Here is a 17,626-nt window from a genome sequence, read left to right on the forward strand (position 1 = left end):
AAGATAACATTTTCAGTTACATCATTTACAAATATATAATTTATGACTTCTGTGGCATCACTGCACTTACAGATGAATAGGACACAGTGATGACAACACATTATTCAATATCCCAATATCACAGAAAATTGTCATAATTCTTGCTGGCTTTATCTACATTTGGTACCACTCTTCCTGTTAGTAAATTATTGGTCTGAGTCAATAAGCTACTATAGAGGAATTCAGAGAGTTGGATTTGTCCCTGTATTTTTGATGGATGATAATTTCCACTAGTTTGTCAAAATATTGTCACTTTTCTTTGACAGTAATTTCCTTTTTTCTTCATCTTCTTCATCTGATGAGGGTCTGTAATCCTGGTGAAGGCTGGTTTATTAACGGCTGATGGCTTTTAGCATTTGCTGCCAGAGAGACCGGCAGTGACAAAAAGCTGTTTATTTCTGTCGATGTCACACAGCAGCCTAGTGTTGACAGTAGCATTAGTGGATAATAACCACTCCTTGCTGTTTCCTTTAATTACTTTTAACAGTTAAAGCTGTTGTCTTTAATCGCTATTAAAGAAAACAGAATTATGTTCCATTAAGTCACAAACTATAAAGTGATTGACTTGTTTTCCAAGGCGTTTATTGAGTGCATTTTAGTACAATAATTCTCAGAAAGTTACATCTTACAAACTTTTGACACATACTTTTCACAATTTACAGGTGGCAGCTATACAGAAATTAATGAAAAAGAAGGAAACCATTCACACTCCTAAACAATGTACCTGTGCACACATTAAAGTCTGCACACATAGACGTCTCACAAAACACACATCCAAACAATGATGTGCACACTCACAATCAGCTCTCCCATTAACTGTGTACCACAGAGAGAGACTGTGTTTTATATATTGGAAAGGTCCAACTTCCTGCGGTCTTCCTCCTCACTGGCTGCCCACAGCAACTCTTCTTTGTGTTTAATCTGTGTGTGTTGATATGTGTATATGAAGTGCTGGCTGTAGGCTGTTTTATAAGTGTGTAAATCTTTTGAGTTCCCAGTCTGTAACAGAAGAAAAAGGAAAAAAAAAAAAGAAAAAGAAAGAAGAGAACGAAGTAGTTTAATGAGTGTATTTTTGCAGGCAGTCATGTCAGGTCATTTTCAGGTGAGCACAGCATGCACAGCTCTGATCCATAAATGACAGGCATGATTTCAGTTACTAAAAGGGTCGTTGGTTTCTCCTCAGACAGTTACAGCACCATGAAACATTTAACAAGCTCTGTTCTAGTGTTTTGTATCAGTGTATGATGAATGGCTTCTGTATGAACCAGCTTTCAGAGGGGGACAGCAAACCGCCTCTCCATTCATCACACTGGAGTGTCATTACAGTAAGATATTTAGAAAGACAAACTGAGCAAATGGGGATGAAAAATTATTCTGTTGCATAATGATTACATTCACCATCTCATTCACAGGCTCCCAGTTTGAAAAGCAAATACATGTGACTGCGCTGAATAGAGGAGTAATATATTCAAATTGATTAAATGGATTCAGCAAAAGACATCTATGCCTATATTAAGGGATATGTGATTATATTTAGTAAATCAGTTAATTGGAGAATTGAAAGAAAAAGCAACTGATTTTACCTAAAAGGCAAAGATGTTATATGACTACAGTATTTTCTATTACAAAAAAGAACTTAATAATATTACCATTTATATTGAGATGTTGCAACATAAACCATACTGCAAGATAAAAGCAACAAATTCACTTGAATGAACTAACTTTGTCTTCATGTCTTTACTGCAACTCCACCCTTCTATAAACGGCACCATCCTCCTCTTTTTAGCACACTGAAACAAATTCTGTCAGAACTCGGCCCAATTTCTCTTCATTAAGCATCAGACTGGAAACTATAAGTGAGAATAACATAATGGAGGGTTCCTGAGTCAGTGTGTATGTGTGTGTGTTTAGATGGTACCATCAGTCTCCCTCCCTATGGCTGATCAGATGCCTGTCAGACAGGGGTCTTAGCAGGTGTTTGCACCCTGCCTGGGCCCACTGGAGCATGGCGCCAACTATTTCTCTGGCCAGCCCAGGCCTAGCCGAGCTCCAGACAGAACCCAGGACAGCTTGGTTGCGCCCAGGATAAATGAGTTGGAGGTATGCCAGCTAGCGGGTGTAGTTGGGGAAAGGGGGCAGGACAGAAAGAGAATGAGGAGGATGGTGAGAGGGGTGGGTATAGTTAATAATCTTCTAATGGGTCTGCCATCAATTTCTAATTTTGGATGGAAGGTAGAACTGTCGTCACATCTTTTCAAATAGAGGCTAAAGTGAATAAGCAGGGTTACAGATGCAATAAAACACAGAACCTACAATAACTTTTTAAAAGTGTGGGCTAAAAGAATTTGCTGCTATGGTTGAATGTCAAAAAAAAAAAAAAAAACGACCAAAGAAAAAAGATTCTTTCTTTCAGTTTTAAAAGATCAATATCTTTAAGATTATTTTTAAATATTTCAATTTCTAAACTATTAAACCGTCTTGCTGTCATGAAGTCTGACCCTGAATCCAGTGACTACAGCATGTTTTTTTTTTCTTTTTTTTTTTAAAGCAAAATCACCTTACTTGCTATCAGGCTCCATCATTTTGCACAATCCAATCAAACTGCAATCAAAAAGCACCACTCCAAGACTGAGAAAGAGAAATCCCTTTACCACTACCCAGAAAAATGCTTCGCAATGTATTCCATAACACTGAAAAGTAATTTTATAGGCTGTCATCCATGCTACTCTTTGAAAGAAAAAAAGTGTAGCCAATTTCATATAAATGTCTGAAACTCTCTTTAGCAGCTTGGCATTTGGCTTTAACTGCCCTACCCATATGGTGACAGCATGTAGTGAGGATGCAAAGATAAACTCTGCAGCTCAACTACTGCAGTCTTTTGCATTGTGACTAGTGTGCCCATGAGGGTTGTTTAAGTCTGCCTGTTCATCTAAATGGCATTGGGTGCTTCTGTTGGCAAACCTCAGGCCAGATGTTCATTTTTACTGTGTAGAGAAATGATGCTAATTCACTCTGATTTCCAATGCCTTGATTAGCTCCCCTCCCATGTATTTCCAACAAGTAGAAAATCTTGCCTTGGTTTAAATATTTCTAGTGTGCATGTGAAGCACTAATTTGATTTGCCTGAAATAAAATCAACCAGATATGATGCAATGTGATGCGAAGAGGTGTTTTATCTTGCGTGATTAGCAAGCGCTTACCATGGGTTTGGGATCAGCCAAGGCACGAGGCTTCATTCTTCTCTGGATGGTGCGAACCGCTCCAAACACAAACAATGAGTCAAAAAGCAAATGAAACATAAAACATATCTGTACATGTAAGTGCTCACCAGTAAGTAACAGCATGTGTACACCCACATTTAACATGATGTCCAGTAAGTGGATGTGTTTTTCAATTATTTTAACTCCTACAGCAATATTCACATAGATCTACAATAACATTTCTTCACCCATGATTAATTTTACATTTTCTCCAGTTAGGGTTCAGTCAAAAATTCCCCTGGTGCCCCAGGAACATGGAGATGTACAGCCAATTGTCCATTGATCAGTCTTCCAAAGGAAACCAGGGCATCATAGGAAACTACACACTGTATGTGTCTATCACAATCTAATTAACATATCTTTGCCAAAAATGCAAGCAGAGTTCTGTACATACATATTCATATATAACACCTTCAATATGAAGGTTCATTGTGAAAGATATAATCATATTTAGTAAGAGATAAACATATTCATATTCTCTGAATCTGGGTGGAGCCTACTAAGAAGTCCTTTGGCAAGGCCTTCCAACTAAACCTCCACAGGTAGTGTTAAAGTTAAAATACAAGTGGACGGCGTCTTGCTATAGTGACAAAACAAATAAACAGATGGTAGAAGACAAAATATAACTAAGCTCTGAATTTTCATTAGTTCATTTACAAGACATTGTTAAAAATCTTCAAACAAGCAAAGATTGTGTGAAAGTTGAAAATGGTGCTCCGCTGTACATCCCTGTATACGTCCTCCAATTATTTCTACTGGTAGGTGCTTCCTCCTCGGGGGCTTATTTCTCGCCAGATCAAGGCATCTTCATTGCACACACTGACAACAGTATGGTAAAATCACAGGTTACAGGTTTCTTAATGTTTCAAACTTGTGTTTACAATTGTAATATTTTCTAGTCCAGATAAATACAACATTACAATATCACTCATTATACCACACAGCCAGAATTTGTGAGTAGTTCCCTGTGTTGATGTCTGATTGTTAGCGTAATGACACGAATGTAGTTCATAACGACAACAATTCCTTTTGTGGTAGATGGAGGAACAGTACTAAGTTTGTACCCTGAATGCCTGGATTACATGAAATTTGACAGATGTTAACCGTGGTGGTGTAGACCCTGGTTTCCTGTGTTGCCATGGTAGTGGATTAGATTAAAACAATAGTCTCAACTCTGGCGCGTTCCGATGGATCGGGGGTCATTCGAGGGCTGTTGTTGTTGGTCCTACGAATGCTGCCCGTTCCCTGGCACAGCGCCCCCTGTAGTCATGCTACAGTTGGAGGCGATTGGCTCAATTGCACCCTCATGGACTGGACATTACTCAGGATCTTCTTCTGGTGACCTGCCAGGGTCACACCTATTCTCAGTAAGTCCCTAGAAAAAAAGAGGCAGAGAGAAATTGAAAAGCAAGAACCTGTTTGAGGACACAGATGAAAGGACTTCCATCAAACTGAAGGAGGAATGGATTATTGAATAAGATGCCATTATAGCAGCAAAAAAAGGGTCATCATTTTTTGATGCATTCAAAGTCATATCATGACTATATGTGAAAGCACAATTTCATAGAAAGCTCCAGGCAATGAGCAGACAACACAAATTTACTAAATCAATTCTATGACTTGAGAGAATACTTGGTATTGCATGTCTCTTTGAATTGCAAAGAGACTGCGTGAGTACTATCAAAGCCTCAAGCCTACATTTTTAATAAAATGTGTTTGAATAATTTTACATATTAACATACATTTGTGGACTAAGCAACATTTTTAATTAAAATGAATAAAGTGCAGTATTTGTGTCTATGAGAAATCCTGGCATGACCTATATAGTCTGAAACACTCCACATAAACCTCAGCAGGGTGTGGAGTAAACTCTGTACCTCTTTAAACAATAAATTTAAAGGATTCAAATACATTTAACACAAAATAATGCTAAAGGAACATATAGTTAACAATTCCTACCACAGTTAGTATGTGATTTTCTGTTACAATAACTGATATTCTATTACCCATGCAATCACAGAACGACTCAAGTCATTATCGGGACTAAAAATGCATGCACTTGACATGGAGTCATTTAATACAAGTGTGCCCATCAAGTGCCATATGAGTTTGAAGCTTTTTATTCGAACATAAGCAGGTGAACTCACTCTGAGGTCATCTGAGCCACCAGCTGCAGGGAGGTAAAGCCTGAGTTGAGGAAGTTGTCTCTGTACTGGTTCATCTTGATGGCAGCAAGCCAGTCTTCTACTGAACTGAATGTATTGAAGTCAGGTATGGATCTGTCCAACAGTGGCTGGGAAGGCCTGGAGGAGAGGAGAGGAAAACATTGTCTTCAATATAATATTTAACAAGGGGGATTTTAAGAGATTGAGAGTACCTGAGAAGCATGAGTGTTTGCGTGGGTGTTAATGAGAGCACACACAAAGAGGAGGGCTGTTTCTGTTATATGTATATATAAGCAAAATCTGAGAAAGGAGAAATAAAAAAATAACGAAAAATAAACATTGCCCCTGTGCAGATAACTACCTAGCCAGTTCTACTTCTGCTACAAGGCAAACAGAGGTTCTGGAAGTTGTCGCAATTTAAGAAACAGCAACTTTAGTACAACACAGGAGGGACCTTGAAAACAAACATGCTCCACCGCACAAACTTAATCTCTTTTGGAGCCAAAAGTTCACCTTGGGCAACATGGCAACAGCCCAAAAATCAAACCCAAAACAAATAGCTTCGGGTTTCTAAATGACCCTCAGTAGCTCAGCCAAACTTTGGACATCCAAGAGAGTCTTTGGAGAAACCTGAAGCTCACATTTAAAAGACAAACCACATCCAATCTGGCTGAGCTTGACAGGATTATTCAGAAACCATGGTGGGTATTGTTCCAAATACAAGATGTCCAAAACGAACTAACTCAATGTTAATGATGTCTAAAAATAAAAAAAGAACATTTTAATAATAAATATTTTAATTATGTAAATTAGATATTTCTGTGTGATTCAGTATTTTCTTTTTACTTAACATGTTTTTGGTCCATCATTACATGGGTATGAGGTAAAGAAATTAAATTCTAAAGCATTGGGGTTAGATTGGATTGGAAGAATAAATAACAAAGAAAAAAAAAAAGCTAGAGAAAAAGTTCAAGTTTGATGCAATCAACAGTAATAAATTCATGTTTTTTTATGAGGGTATGAAAAATAAATATGTAAGTGCTGAATTAGTCTGAGCCCTCAGTGCATGAAAATACTGTCTACATGAAAAGCATGTTTGTATGCATTTAATGTCAATCTTAGGGTGAATGTGTGTGAAAATAATTTTACTCACACTGCAGGAATATTGGCTACAGCTTTGAGGCTTGTGGGGTTACGGATCATCTTGTCCAAGGTACCAACGATGTCTGCAAAGCGAGGGCGTACGTTGCGATCTTTCTGCCAGCAGTCCAACATCAACTGGTGCAAGGCACTGGGGCAGTCCATGGGTGGTGGCAAACGGTAGTCCTGTTCAATAGCATTGATCACCTAGGGTAGAATATAAGGAACATTGACAGTAAGAGCCACGGTGAAAGTAAACAATGCATCGACCCAAACAGAGGCCACCAAAGAGGATACTATACCAAGGCAAACTTAGATGTTGATGTTGCCATGTTATTCAGATAAACTGTCATTTCAGTCAGACAACTCACAAGTTGATGGATAAAAGCTTTATCTAGGATTGTAGTTTAGAAGTTAGGCTCTAGTTCCATTACTCCTTGTGCATGCATGCTATTCAGTTAAATACTGGAGTAAATGCTGAACCTTTTTTTTAACCAGAGCCAGCAGGTGGATACTGAGGTAGCAGAGGTGGATCAAAACAAACGCAGGCAAAGGGTAGTGATCATGGCAGCAGTAGTAGCAGCAGCAGTAGTGGCAGCAACATGAAGCAAACAGTGAGGGAGATGAAGTGTACAGCTTGGATGGGTTTGTCTGATATGTAGCATAGATCATATAAGATGCAGCACAGCACAAGTTGTCTGCCTGAACTAGCTTGCAAGCATCACTTCATCTGTCAAAAACATTCATCTGAACAACCTGATCAGAAAAAAGCTGGATCCCTGGGCTCGGATTACAGTACGTAACAGCATTACTTCCTGTGATTACACACAGTGTACTCTCTGTTTGTCTGAAACTTCACCTTGTGAGTTGTGCATTAATACAGTTTTTGATTTTAAATAAAGTAAGTTCAAATGATCAGCTTCAAAGGTTTTAATTGTTCATCTTTGTTAAGCATAAGAGCTAAACAACCCACCAAGTGTGTTCCTCTGCTTTGGAACAGTCATGGTTAAACTGTGATGCCAAGACCTGAATGTGAATTTTTTGCTTGCTTTGTTTATTTTTGACATAAGGTCATCACAACCACAGAAATAAGGAAACCTAAAAATGATCTATTTTTCATCATAACATAATAACTTGATGACAGATATGGTGACATAACACCATTTAAAGCAAAATGAAAGACGGAAATGCTCAAATTTGACTGCAAAGCAAGCTTCCCTACAGAATACTAATTATACATTATATACCACACTTGTTTCACACAGAAATTATAATCACTTGCTGTCAGTTACAGGAGTTTCCTGCCAGCTGGCAGGTTGACAATAATGTATTTAATTAAAAACCAAATTATCTGAGTTTTTTAGTGACTGATTACATTAGGCATATCCACTAAGTAATCATGGCACACTCATTCCTGCCTCCAAACAAGCCTTGCCAGAACCCTGCTGCCCCTCCCATAGGGGATTGAAGCTACTGGTCACTCGAGCGACAGTTTGCATTCAGGCTGATGTGCCCTTCCTCCTGACACTAGCCAACCGCATGTCAGTGCTGTGGGACAGAGTAAGGAAACAGAGTGGAAGCAGGGCATAGGAAGAGTCACTGCAGGTGCCACCGGGGGAATGGACAGCTTTCACATGATTAACACTGCTGAGTACTGCTGCTTGACACATGCTTCTTAAAAGCCTCCCAGGCAATTCTGCTCATACTGAAAGTCAGAATTAGAATCAAATGTTTTATAAGTTGGATTGGAAACATTTGAAACTTCAACTGAGGTGGAGTAGCAAAATTCAAAACCTTGCTTCATTTTTTAATGTTATTATATGGTTTATAATACATGAACCCAATTAAGGTAAATGAACTATGTACAAGATATAGTAAAGTGGTATAAAGCATGGGAAGATTAGAACCTTTTAACTGTACCAATAGCCTGTTCAGAGGAGAGCAAAAAGGCGTTTAAATATGCTGTACCCTGTACATTAAATCGACTCCAAAACTGCCTAAATCTCAAACAGCTGGTCTCACTAAATTATTCTTAAAAAAAAAAAAAAAATTAAACATTTGACTGTAAATGTTATGACTGATCATCACTGCCTCTGTTTATGGTGACTGGTATGATGGCTTGACAAGCACAGTAAACAGTTTGATGTTTTTTCTTTCGCCTGGGATGTTTAGATGAGGGTGTTTTTTTCATGGGATTTGTACTTGGAACCCTTGTGTCTATATTGTTTTAACTATTGCTGGTTTGAACCAGAAGCTATCTGTCTTGGTTATTACTCGCTAGAGAAAAACATGTCTTTCATCCTGGTGAAATAAAAGTTTTAGAAATAATATATATGTAAAAAAATGCTTAATTTCCAGATACATAGTCACTTCAGACTCTTTGAAATCTAAAGATTATCCCCTTGGTGCCCATCAATATCCACATACCTACACCATCTGTAAATGTCAAAGTTGCTCAAAAGTGTTTATTTGTAAAATAAAGAGTCTGGTTGACACTTCTGCTCTATTGTTGCATGTGGCTCAGAAGCATCTTGACAAATAGCACATATGGAGGAGAGAAAGAGAGGGAGGGGTATACAGCAAGGCTGATGCTATATAAGTAAGATGGATTTAAAAAGAAGATGGAAAGTGGGGTTATGTTTTTGTGTGTGTGTGTATGTGTGTGTGTTTGTGTGAGTGAGTGAGAGTGTGTGGGTGTATAAGAGGATACATGATGGAAAAGGAAAGTGTGTGTGTTATAAGTATGTGAGCATGTGTGGACTGAGGAGGCGGACATGTTGAGTGGGGCCAGTCCCACCAGGCAGTGTTTGCTGCTGGCCCACTGAGGCAACATCTGCTGGGTTGGACAGTCCTGGTGGAGTGAGGTCCATAGAGGCCTGATGGTTGGCAAGTTGTCTCAGCAAGGGAAGCTTAGGGAGAAAGACCTCATAGTATGGGACTATAGCCAATGATTGTGTGTGTTTGTGAGAGTGGACCTTATCCAAGCGGACATGGAGAACAAAGCAGAGCTCTCAGCAATCATTCATTGCTTTCAAAAGCCAGCCAGGAAGGAAAGGGGATAGCGTGAGGCTATGCCCATAATAAGTCTGCTTTCAAAGTCAGATTCAAGGACATCTTCAACGATGATGCTATGAGATTAGGCTGATAAAGAAGGGTGATTTATTACAGCTTCCTTTCAAATGAATTATACTCAACTCTTTTCACTATTTTGTAAATGTTGTTTAATAAGGCTGCTTTTGTTGGTATTTTGTTGTTTTTTTTTAAACTCTATAAAAAACATACTGATGTTTTTATGTTTTTTTTTCTTTACCAAACCTTAATTGCTTTCCTGTTTCTACAAACTCAGAGTAAACATACAAAAAACCCATAGAAAACATTTAAAACAAACAAAAAAGACTTGAAATAAAACACTGCTGTTACAAAGACAAAGAATTATTCTCTTCAACAAAAGATTTTTGCCTCTGAACAGCCTACAGTGGTTTATTTATAGTTCTGGCTACCTCCTTCTTTTCTACATCCCCAACAACAGACATTTGCATGATGTCTGCCCAGTGGCCTGTTTGGTGATTCTCATATAAAAAATGAGTGACTGTGTTACACTCCACCATTTCTGACCAATCAAATCAGTCTTGGAAGGGAAAACCTTAAAGAGATAGAAGCTGAAACTGAATATCATCTACAGAAGAGGACAAGGCAAGCTGTAGTTAAGTTACAGTTTTAGAAAATATGTTTATTAATTTATATGTAAACAATTATATGTTCTTTTGGAAAAAACAGACAGCCTACATATCAGTTACTCTTTAATGTTCTGCTCAAAAACTGTATTTAAAAATATTAGGAGAGTAACAGCATAATCTTACAGCCTTAGATGTTTTTGAACACTTACATCCTGGTTAGACATGTCCCAGTAAGGCCTCTCTCCAAATGACATCACCTCCCACATTACGATGCCGTAGCTCCACACGTCACTCGCTGAGGTGAACTTTCTGTAAGCGATGGCTTCTGGTGCGGTCCACCTCACCGGTATTTTCCCACCCTAAAGAAAACAGAAAGGAAAGTGAGATGAAAGAAACCTCTGAGTTCTGCACAGCTACCATCCTTCTCAGCTGCAGTGAATGTTGTGTCCTCTTTTAGCCCAAACACCACAAAACTTGCTGTTTTTAAGTCTTGATTTCTTTATCCATTCAGTATCAGCCCACCAGATAAAAATATTCACATTCCATGAGAAACTCTGAACAGTCATCAGTTGACACTACATTTACTAGTGCCTCTTCTCCTCTCAGCCCTGTTTGAATAAGTAAAGTTAGACCTAGTCTTCTGCTCCTGCATTGAGGATTTCTGGCAGTAATTGGGCTACCTGGGCCTCAGGCATGCCATGCGCACTACTGATTGAAATTGACATCCGTTTGTTTCAAATTCCACACACATACACACCCAACTGGCAGCATATGCACAGACACAGATAGAGATGTTTGTGTGTGCACACCCACACATAAACAAACAGGCAGACAGACACGTAAATCCCTGACTGCACCCCCTCCCTTCATACTGCCTCCCCCTCACATTTGAGTTGAGCTTGCCACCAGCTTAATAATGCCAATTAACTGAACCTGAGCATTTGCAGATAAGCTGCTGCTGGAGACAAACCAAAGAAAAACCTGCACAGACCACCCTGAGTGATGAGACTGAGATGCAGGAAGGGGTTGTTTGGGATGTTTTTGTTGTATGTTTGTTTAAATGAATTGTTTTTATACAGACAGATGTAATTTTATTATCTATTATATGTCATTGTCAGGTGGCTTTGCTAATGACAGGCTGATTTCTACTGTAGAGAGGCTACTTTAACATCAGATATTGAAAGGAGACTTGCTGGCTGGACACACTGTCAGAAACACAGGCAAAAGTTTCATCGAAAACACCAGCAAAATGCATGAAAAAGACTCACAGCTAAGGAAAGCAGGCAATGGTGCAGCACAAGGTTGTGTGAGGATGAGACAGAAAAAGAAAATGAGAGATCAGGGAAAAAAGCATGAGAAGAAGAGATCAATAAGTGAATAACGGCTGTATAAGCCCTACTTACTTCAGTGGTTTTTTCATATCTCAGTCTAGTTCATATCTGACTTGTTTTATCTAAACTGAGACCCAAGGGCACTTCTTCTTGCCCTTCCTTCTGTCTGAGGGCACGGATATTATACAGATAGAAGTTAAAATTCTTCAAATAATCTAAAATGACCATTCCATTTCTTCTCCAGGGGAAATGCTTCATGTCAAATATTTTATTTGGATGCGCATGACATGAAAAATGAAGAAATAAACGCACAGCCAAAAAGAAAACAAACGAAAAACAAAATAGCTGCTCCAAGCAAAATTCTGTCTATTACATCCTCTTTGTCATAACTTGCTTACTGCCTTCCTCGCTTCATACATCTGGTCTCATGCCCCAGGACCCTTTTAGGATATGAGCTGAGCATTGCTGAAATGGTTCGAGCAAAAAACGCGGGCATCACAAGAAGCTGCCTTTGTGCCTCCAATGACATAGACATTGGTAATAACATTTCCAAGGAGGGTGAGTCAGAGGAAACCATGCAAACCCCTAGTAATTACTGCTGTGGGCCAGAGACGACTCTGCCAAAATCCTGCTTTAATAACATAAAGTGCTAAACAGCTCATGAGTACAGAAAGAGTAAAAAAAAAACTAACAAAAAGCTTTTTTTTTTTTCTTTAGTATAAAAAGCATCAATTTCAGAAGGATTGTTATAGGAGTAGGAAAGGTGACAATGAGAACCTGGCATATGCTCCATAGAGCCTTTAAGCATAGGCAGAGCTCCTTGGATATGGTATACTGTGAGCTGGACGTTGAAAACTGAGCAGGCCGTTGCCTGTTTGCCTTGAAGTGAAATATTGCCCCTAATGCAGAATTTAACCACTCCCATTATCTCAGACAGTTAACTGTGGAGATGAGTCAGACTGCATAGCCCCTACAGCTGCAGAACTCTGAGGCCTTGGGGGGAGAAACTGTAATATACTCCACAAAACTATCCGAATAATACATAAAATGGGTGACACGGAGTGCTTGGTTTTCCAGTGATATTAGGCAAACTCTATTTTCTAGTTGATAAATTTTGGCAATTTGAATAAAAAGTTGTGGTCCAAAGAGTGTGAAAACGTGAAATTAATCCGCCACAAAAAAATTGGGCCTTTAGTTCCTTACTTCCCACATATGCTGGTGGATGACACATCCAGCCATATTTGCAAACAAAATTCCAATCCAGTAAAGCCTGAACCAACATTTGAGTGTGCTGGCAGCTCTATGTCAACAAAGCGAGAATACAGTACGTGACTGGCTCCACCTGGTTGTGACCGCTACTGATGGGCTGTGACCGGCTGTGACAGCTAGTGATATGTCTGAAGTGTGACTGGATGGCAAAGATGTGCTGGGACTGTCAGTTTCAAAAAGGTGAGACAAGCATGTTCTAATGACAGCTAGGTCTCAGGGATGAAGAATAAACATTTGGTGGTCAAGTGATGTGTGTACTTATTGGTGTCTGTTATATGTGTAAAGGTACTGAGACACGTACTGCAGCTAGGATATGAAACACCTGTCATGTCTGTGCTGTAGCCTGAGCTATGAATCCTCCAATGTGCAGATAACCTCATGTAGACTGTCACTGACACACTGATGTGGAGTGAAATTTAGAGCACACACACCAGTCGCTGTACAATGAAAAGGTATCTCTGAGATGCAGCAATATTTCTAAAAAAACTTATTGTAGAAGAGTCCAGCATGCCTAGTTTTTCCATCCATCCATCCATCCATTTGCTATGATTTCTAGCTCACTGCAGGGTCATGGGGGGTGACTAATGAAACTATCATGCATGTCTTTGGACTGTGGAAGGAAGTCAGGGTACCCAGAGACAACCTACGTATACATGGGGAGACCATTCAAACTCTACACAGAAAGATCTCACCTCCAATCCCTCCACCACCTGCCGACACTTGAACTAGGAAACTTCTTACGGGGAGGTGACAATGGTAACCACCATAACACCCACTTCTTGTTTTCATGCAGCTTTTTCACTTCACAGAATCTATTTAACGATTTCAAATAAGGTTTTTCCCTCGTTGAATACAAAAATGTAGATCTCCCACTCACTATTTTATCTCTCTGTTCTCCTTGCCTTTACTCCTCCAACTTCAGTAATCCATTTGCACACAATGCACAGTCAAATGGACTTGAGAACATTTACTTAGGCTGGGCAGAGTACTCCATCAACATCATTTTAATGAAATCCTGAGAGCTACAATCTGCCCTGCATTATTGCCCAAACAGTGAGAGAAAAAGGTGAAGGGATAGAGAAAGGGGCAGAGAGGATGACTGACACTTAGAGATGGGGAGAAAAATAGCACAAGATAAGAAAGTGGGTTTGTGACTGAGCTGTTAGTTTCTCAGGGACTCACTGGAATGCCTGGTGGAGAGTCAGAATGTACCTAAAATGCTCTATAACCTTTACAGGTCAACTTAATTTGACTTTATCTAAACTTTTGAACAATAAATCAACCACTAAATGTTCTGGTTCAATGACTTCTTATATCTAAATAGTCCTCTTCATCGCTCTGTTGATATTTTGACATTATAATACCAAGATGACACCTGACACATGACAAATTATAGAGATATTGTCAGTTTTATGTTGTACCCACCACTGCTGTTAGCATCTGTTTCATTAAATTGAGATGAAGGAATTCTCATTGAAGGGATGACCTACATGTATATTACATTAAAAGTAGCATGAACTTTTTTTTTATTCTTTGTAAATTTTACCTGATAGTTGAATATCTCTAACTTTTTGTAAATCGTGTAGGCCTTTGAACCTGTATACGATGATGTAATGCAAAATCTTTAGGGAAGTTGTGCACTGATTCACAGTAGAGTTGTGAGAAATTCAGCATGGAACTTGAAATGATTAAAAAGTAAACTCCCATCCATCCCACATAAAAAAGAGGGGGATTTAAAAGAAAATTGTCCCTTTAATCACTCTATTTCTGAATGGTTCAGATTTTTTTTAAAAAAGCATGTCTGACATTTAAAGAAATCTCTCATTTGATCTAGTTTCAAAAGTGCTGAAAGTGAATACCATTCACGTTACAGTAACTTTCTAGTCATGAGAGAAAAAAGACAAAGATTTTCTTTTTCATTTAAGCTTAATTCACCTTATATCATTTAAATAAGCAAAAGGGGAATCATATGAAATCCTAATCTTCTTTTCTAATACATTTTTAGAGAAATCAGGATGAATTAGTTGTGATTGTAAACACTTGGCTTTAAAACTTAGTTTAGTAATGAATCGTGGATTCCTGGATGTGCATTAATTAAATTACCTGCTTAAAACAAATAAAAAAAACAGGATTTAGACATAGTATATGTAGTCATAGCATCTCAAATGATGTGGCTATGCAGGGGCTCCATGCTTGTCAGAATGATAAAGTTGTTAAAATATGGAAATACACTGCTGTATGACAGACTGGTGCACACCTGCATGTAATAAGATTAAAGATAATTTTATTTTTGTTATGGTGATCAACAGATTGCAGAGAAAAATACCTATTTTATTAGATTTTTCATAAAGTTTACAGTTGTTGTGCATTGAACAGTAATTTCCAGGAAAGAATATCTTTTGACATTAATTGAGTTTAATGAGGACAGCATCATGGTGCAGTGATTAGCATTGTTTCCTCACAGCAAGACGGTTCCTGGGTTAAACCTCCTGTGTTGAATTTTTATGTGGCTGCATGGATTTTCTCTGAGTGCTCTGATTTTCTTTGACAGTCTACATGCATGTTAGATCCAGTGGGCATTCTAAATTGGTTTGGTTTAAGTGTGTACATCCATGTTCATCTGTCTTTCTGTGTTAGCTCTGTAATAACCTGTTGATTGGTCATGGGTTAATAATTGCTTCTTACCTAATGGCAGCTACGTATGATACGTTTCAACCTTCCATATCTATACAGTGATGTATATATATATATATATATATATATATATAAATTTTGTATAAAACTGTATTTTGTTGTTGTACCACATTTGGCTAAAGTTAATTTTAACTTATTAGCTTATATTTTACAATGAAAGTGTTTCTCTCTTCCCAGAAATAACGCCTTGCTAAATATAGGCCCTATTAAGTTATTTATTAGCCTTTTTGTGATTCAGTCCCTCCCTCATACTTTTTGGATTGTCAAGCTCACTTAGGAAATAATTATCAAACCTGCCTGAGAGTGCTATCAGTGACCTTAACTACGGTGGCCCAGAGGTGTCGCAGCAATGCAAAGATACAACACTACACTATTAGCTGCATTGCTCAAACCCAACTGTTTATTCAACTGAAATCCCACATGCAGAAAATTTTGGAACTAAAAAATATTATATTAAAAAAATATTTTCACCAATGGACACTTGTTAACATTTTGGATTCTAGTAGCACCAGCCACCAAATTAAACAACCGCCAAATTAAACCCAGCTAGTATCCAGTCTTGCTTCTTGTATTACATTTTAATATTAGAAAGTGACCTTGGTCCCATAATTTCTTCACAGGATGTGGGATATAGGCAATTACCTCCACTGTCTTATCAAATTGGAGCAAACATTGAATAGGCTCAATTTTCATTTTAATGCCACTGGGAGTGAAAGTGAGGACTCCTAAAGTGAGAACAATATGAACCTAAAAGTAATATGCTGTGCATTTACTTTCAAGATTACCATCTACTGTAACTGGTTATGAAAAGATATTAAAAAAAAAAAAAACTACTTTGTTTCTTTGTTTTCTAGAAATTATGAGATGATTGGGTGAGGTTGAAAATAAGTGGACATCCCCTAATTTAATTTGTCATTTTTATAAGAATTAAGAATTGGTCAGAATTAATAACACTAGTTAAGGCATACACGTGTCATTCTGTTTACTTCCAGACAATGACTTCCGTGATATTGTAACAAAGAAAGAACTTTTTGTTTTTATTATAGTTTTATAAATGAATCAAACTGTTATTTTGAGATAATAGTTGCTACCTTGAGATAATAAGATAGTTAACTCCTTATCTCAAGAGAATGATGCTGGAAAAAATGTTAAGCCCAGCTGCTTTAGGCTTCTGTAGTTCTCCAACTCTGCCTTCATTTGAAATTCATTAATAAATGAATTGGTGAGGCACGTTGGAGATCATGTCTGGCCACTGCACAGGTGACTCATGCTAGTGTGTGAGAGGAAGTAGGACACCTGGACAGGGATCTCTCTACAGCCTTGAATTTTGAAAAGTTTAATTGTTCAGTAAAGTTTTATACCTTGTATTTTGTTGATAAATTGAGAGCAGATGAACAAGCAAAATCAACCCAATTAAAAGTGCCTTTTGTTTACTTTTGGCCTGTTCTCTGTGGACATGTACCCATTTCATTGCATGTTTACTCAGAGACTCAGTCCCCTTAACTCTGAGAGCATAAATATTTCACTACAAGTTGAATAGACAAACCCAAAAAGTACATGGGCTTGAAGCCAGTGAGAGCAGGAAAGGATGCTAATAGTAAACAGACAAATGACAGAAACAACAGGGCTGTCCACATAGTGTGAGCACTGAAGCGAAGCTGAGAGAATGTCACTCGGGTCACAGGAATTTGACGGATGAGCTTTGTTATTGGGTCCCCATGACCTCGCCTTTCAACCTCTCTTAGCTTCAATGCCAAAAGCAACCACACAAACACAAACACACACTAACATTAAGATACCTGGGGACGTGTGTGTCCCAAGAACACAGCATAATCACACACTTCTAACCACATAGTGCTTCTCCCTATTTGGTCAAAACATAAAGTACAGTTTGCATGACATGATGCGTGACACGCCAGGCTATGACAGCCTTTTCACATCAGCTGAGACACAAACAGAAATTACTACTCACAACTGCCCTCCTTGCTGCTGCCACCATAGGCATGAATCATCATTAGAAAAGGTAACATCACTTGTCTAAATTGTTATGG

General features: G+C 38.3%; 1 protein-coding gene across 2 annotated transcripts in view; it reads right to left on the minus strand.

Annotated features, from left to right (window-relative positions):
- Positions 1-599: 599 nt before the first annotated feature.
- Positions 600-17,626, minus strand: part of LOC121644230 (ephrin type-B receptor 1-B) — a 161,051-nt gene continuing 144,024 nt past the window's right edge. For both annotated transcript variants that reach the window (XM_041992056.1, XM_041992055.1), the window contains exons 13-17: positions 10,491-10,640; positions 6,618-6,811; positions 5,447-5,602; positions 3,240-4,674; positions 600-1,038 (exon numbers count right to left, since the gene is read on the minus strand). In XM_041992056.1, the coding sequence (XP_041847990.1) occupies positions 4,566-4,674; positions 5,447-5,602; positions 6,618-6,811; positions 10,491-10,640 (609 nt within the window). In that variant the 3' untranslated portion in view covers positions 600-1,038; positions 3,240-4,565. The remainder of the gene's footprint in view (positions 1,039-3,239; positions 4,675-5,446; positions 5,603-6,617; positions 6,812-10,490; positions 10,641-17,626) is intronic.

This window comes from Melanotaenia boesemani, chromosome 8 (genome assembly GCF_017639745.1).
Source record: "Melanotaenia boesemani isolate fMelBoe1 chromosome 8, fMelBoe1.pri, whole genome shotgun sequence".
NCBI lineage: Eukaryota > Metazoa > Chordata > Actinopteri > Atheriniformes > Melanotaeniidae > Melanotaenia > Melanotaenia boesemani.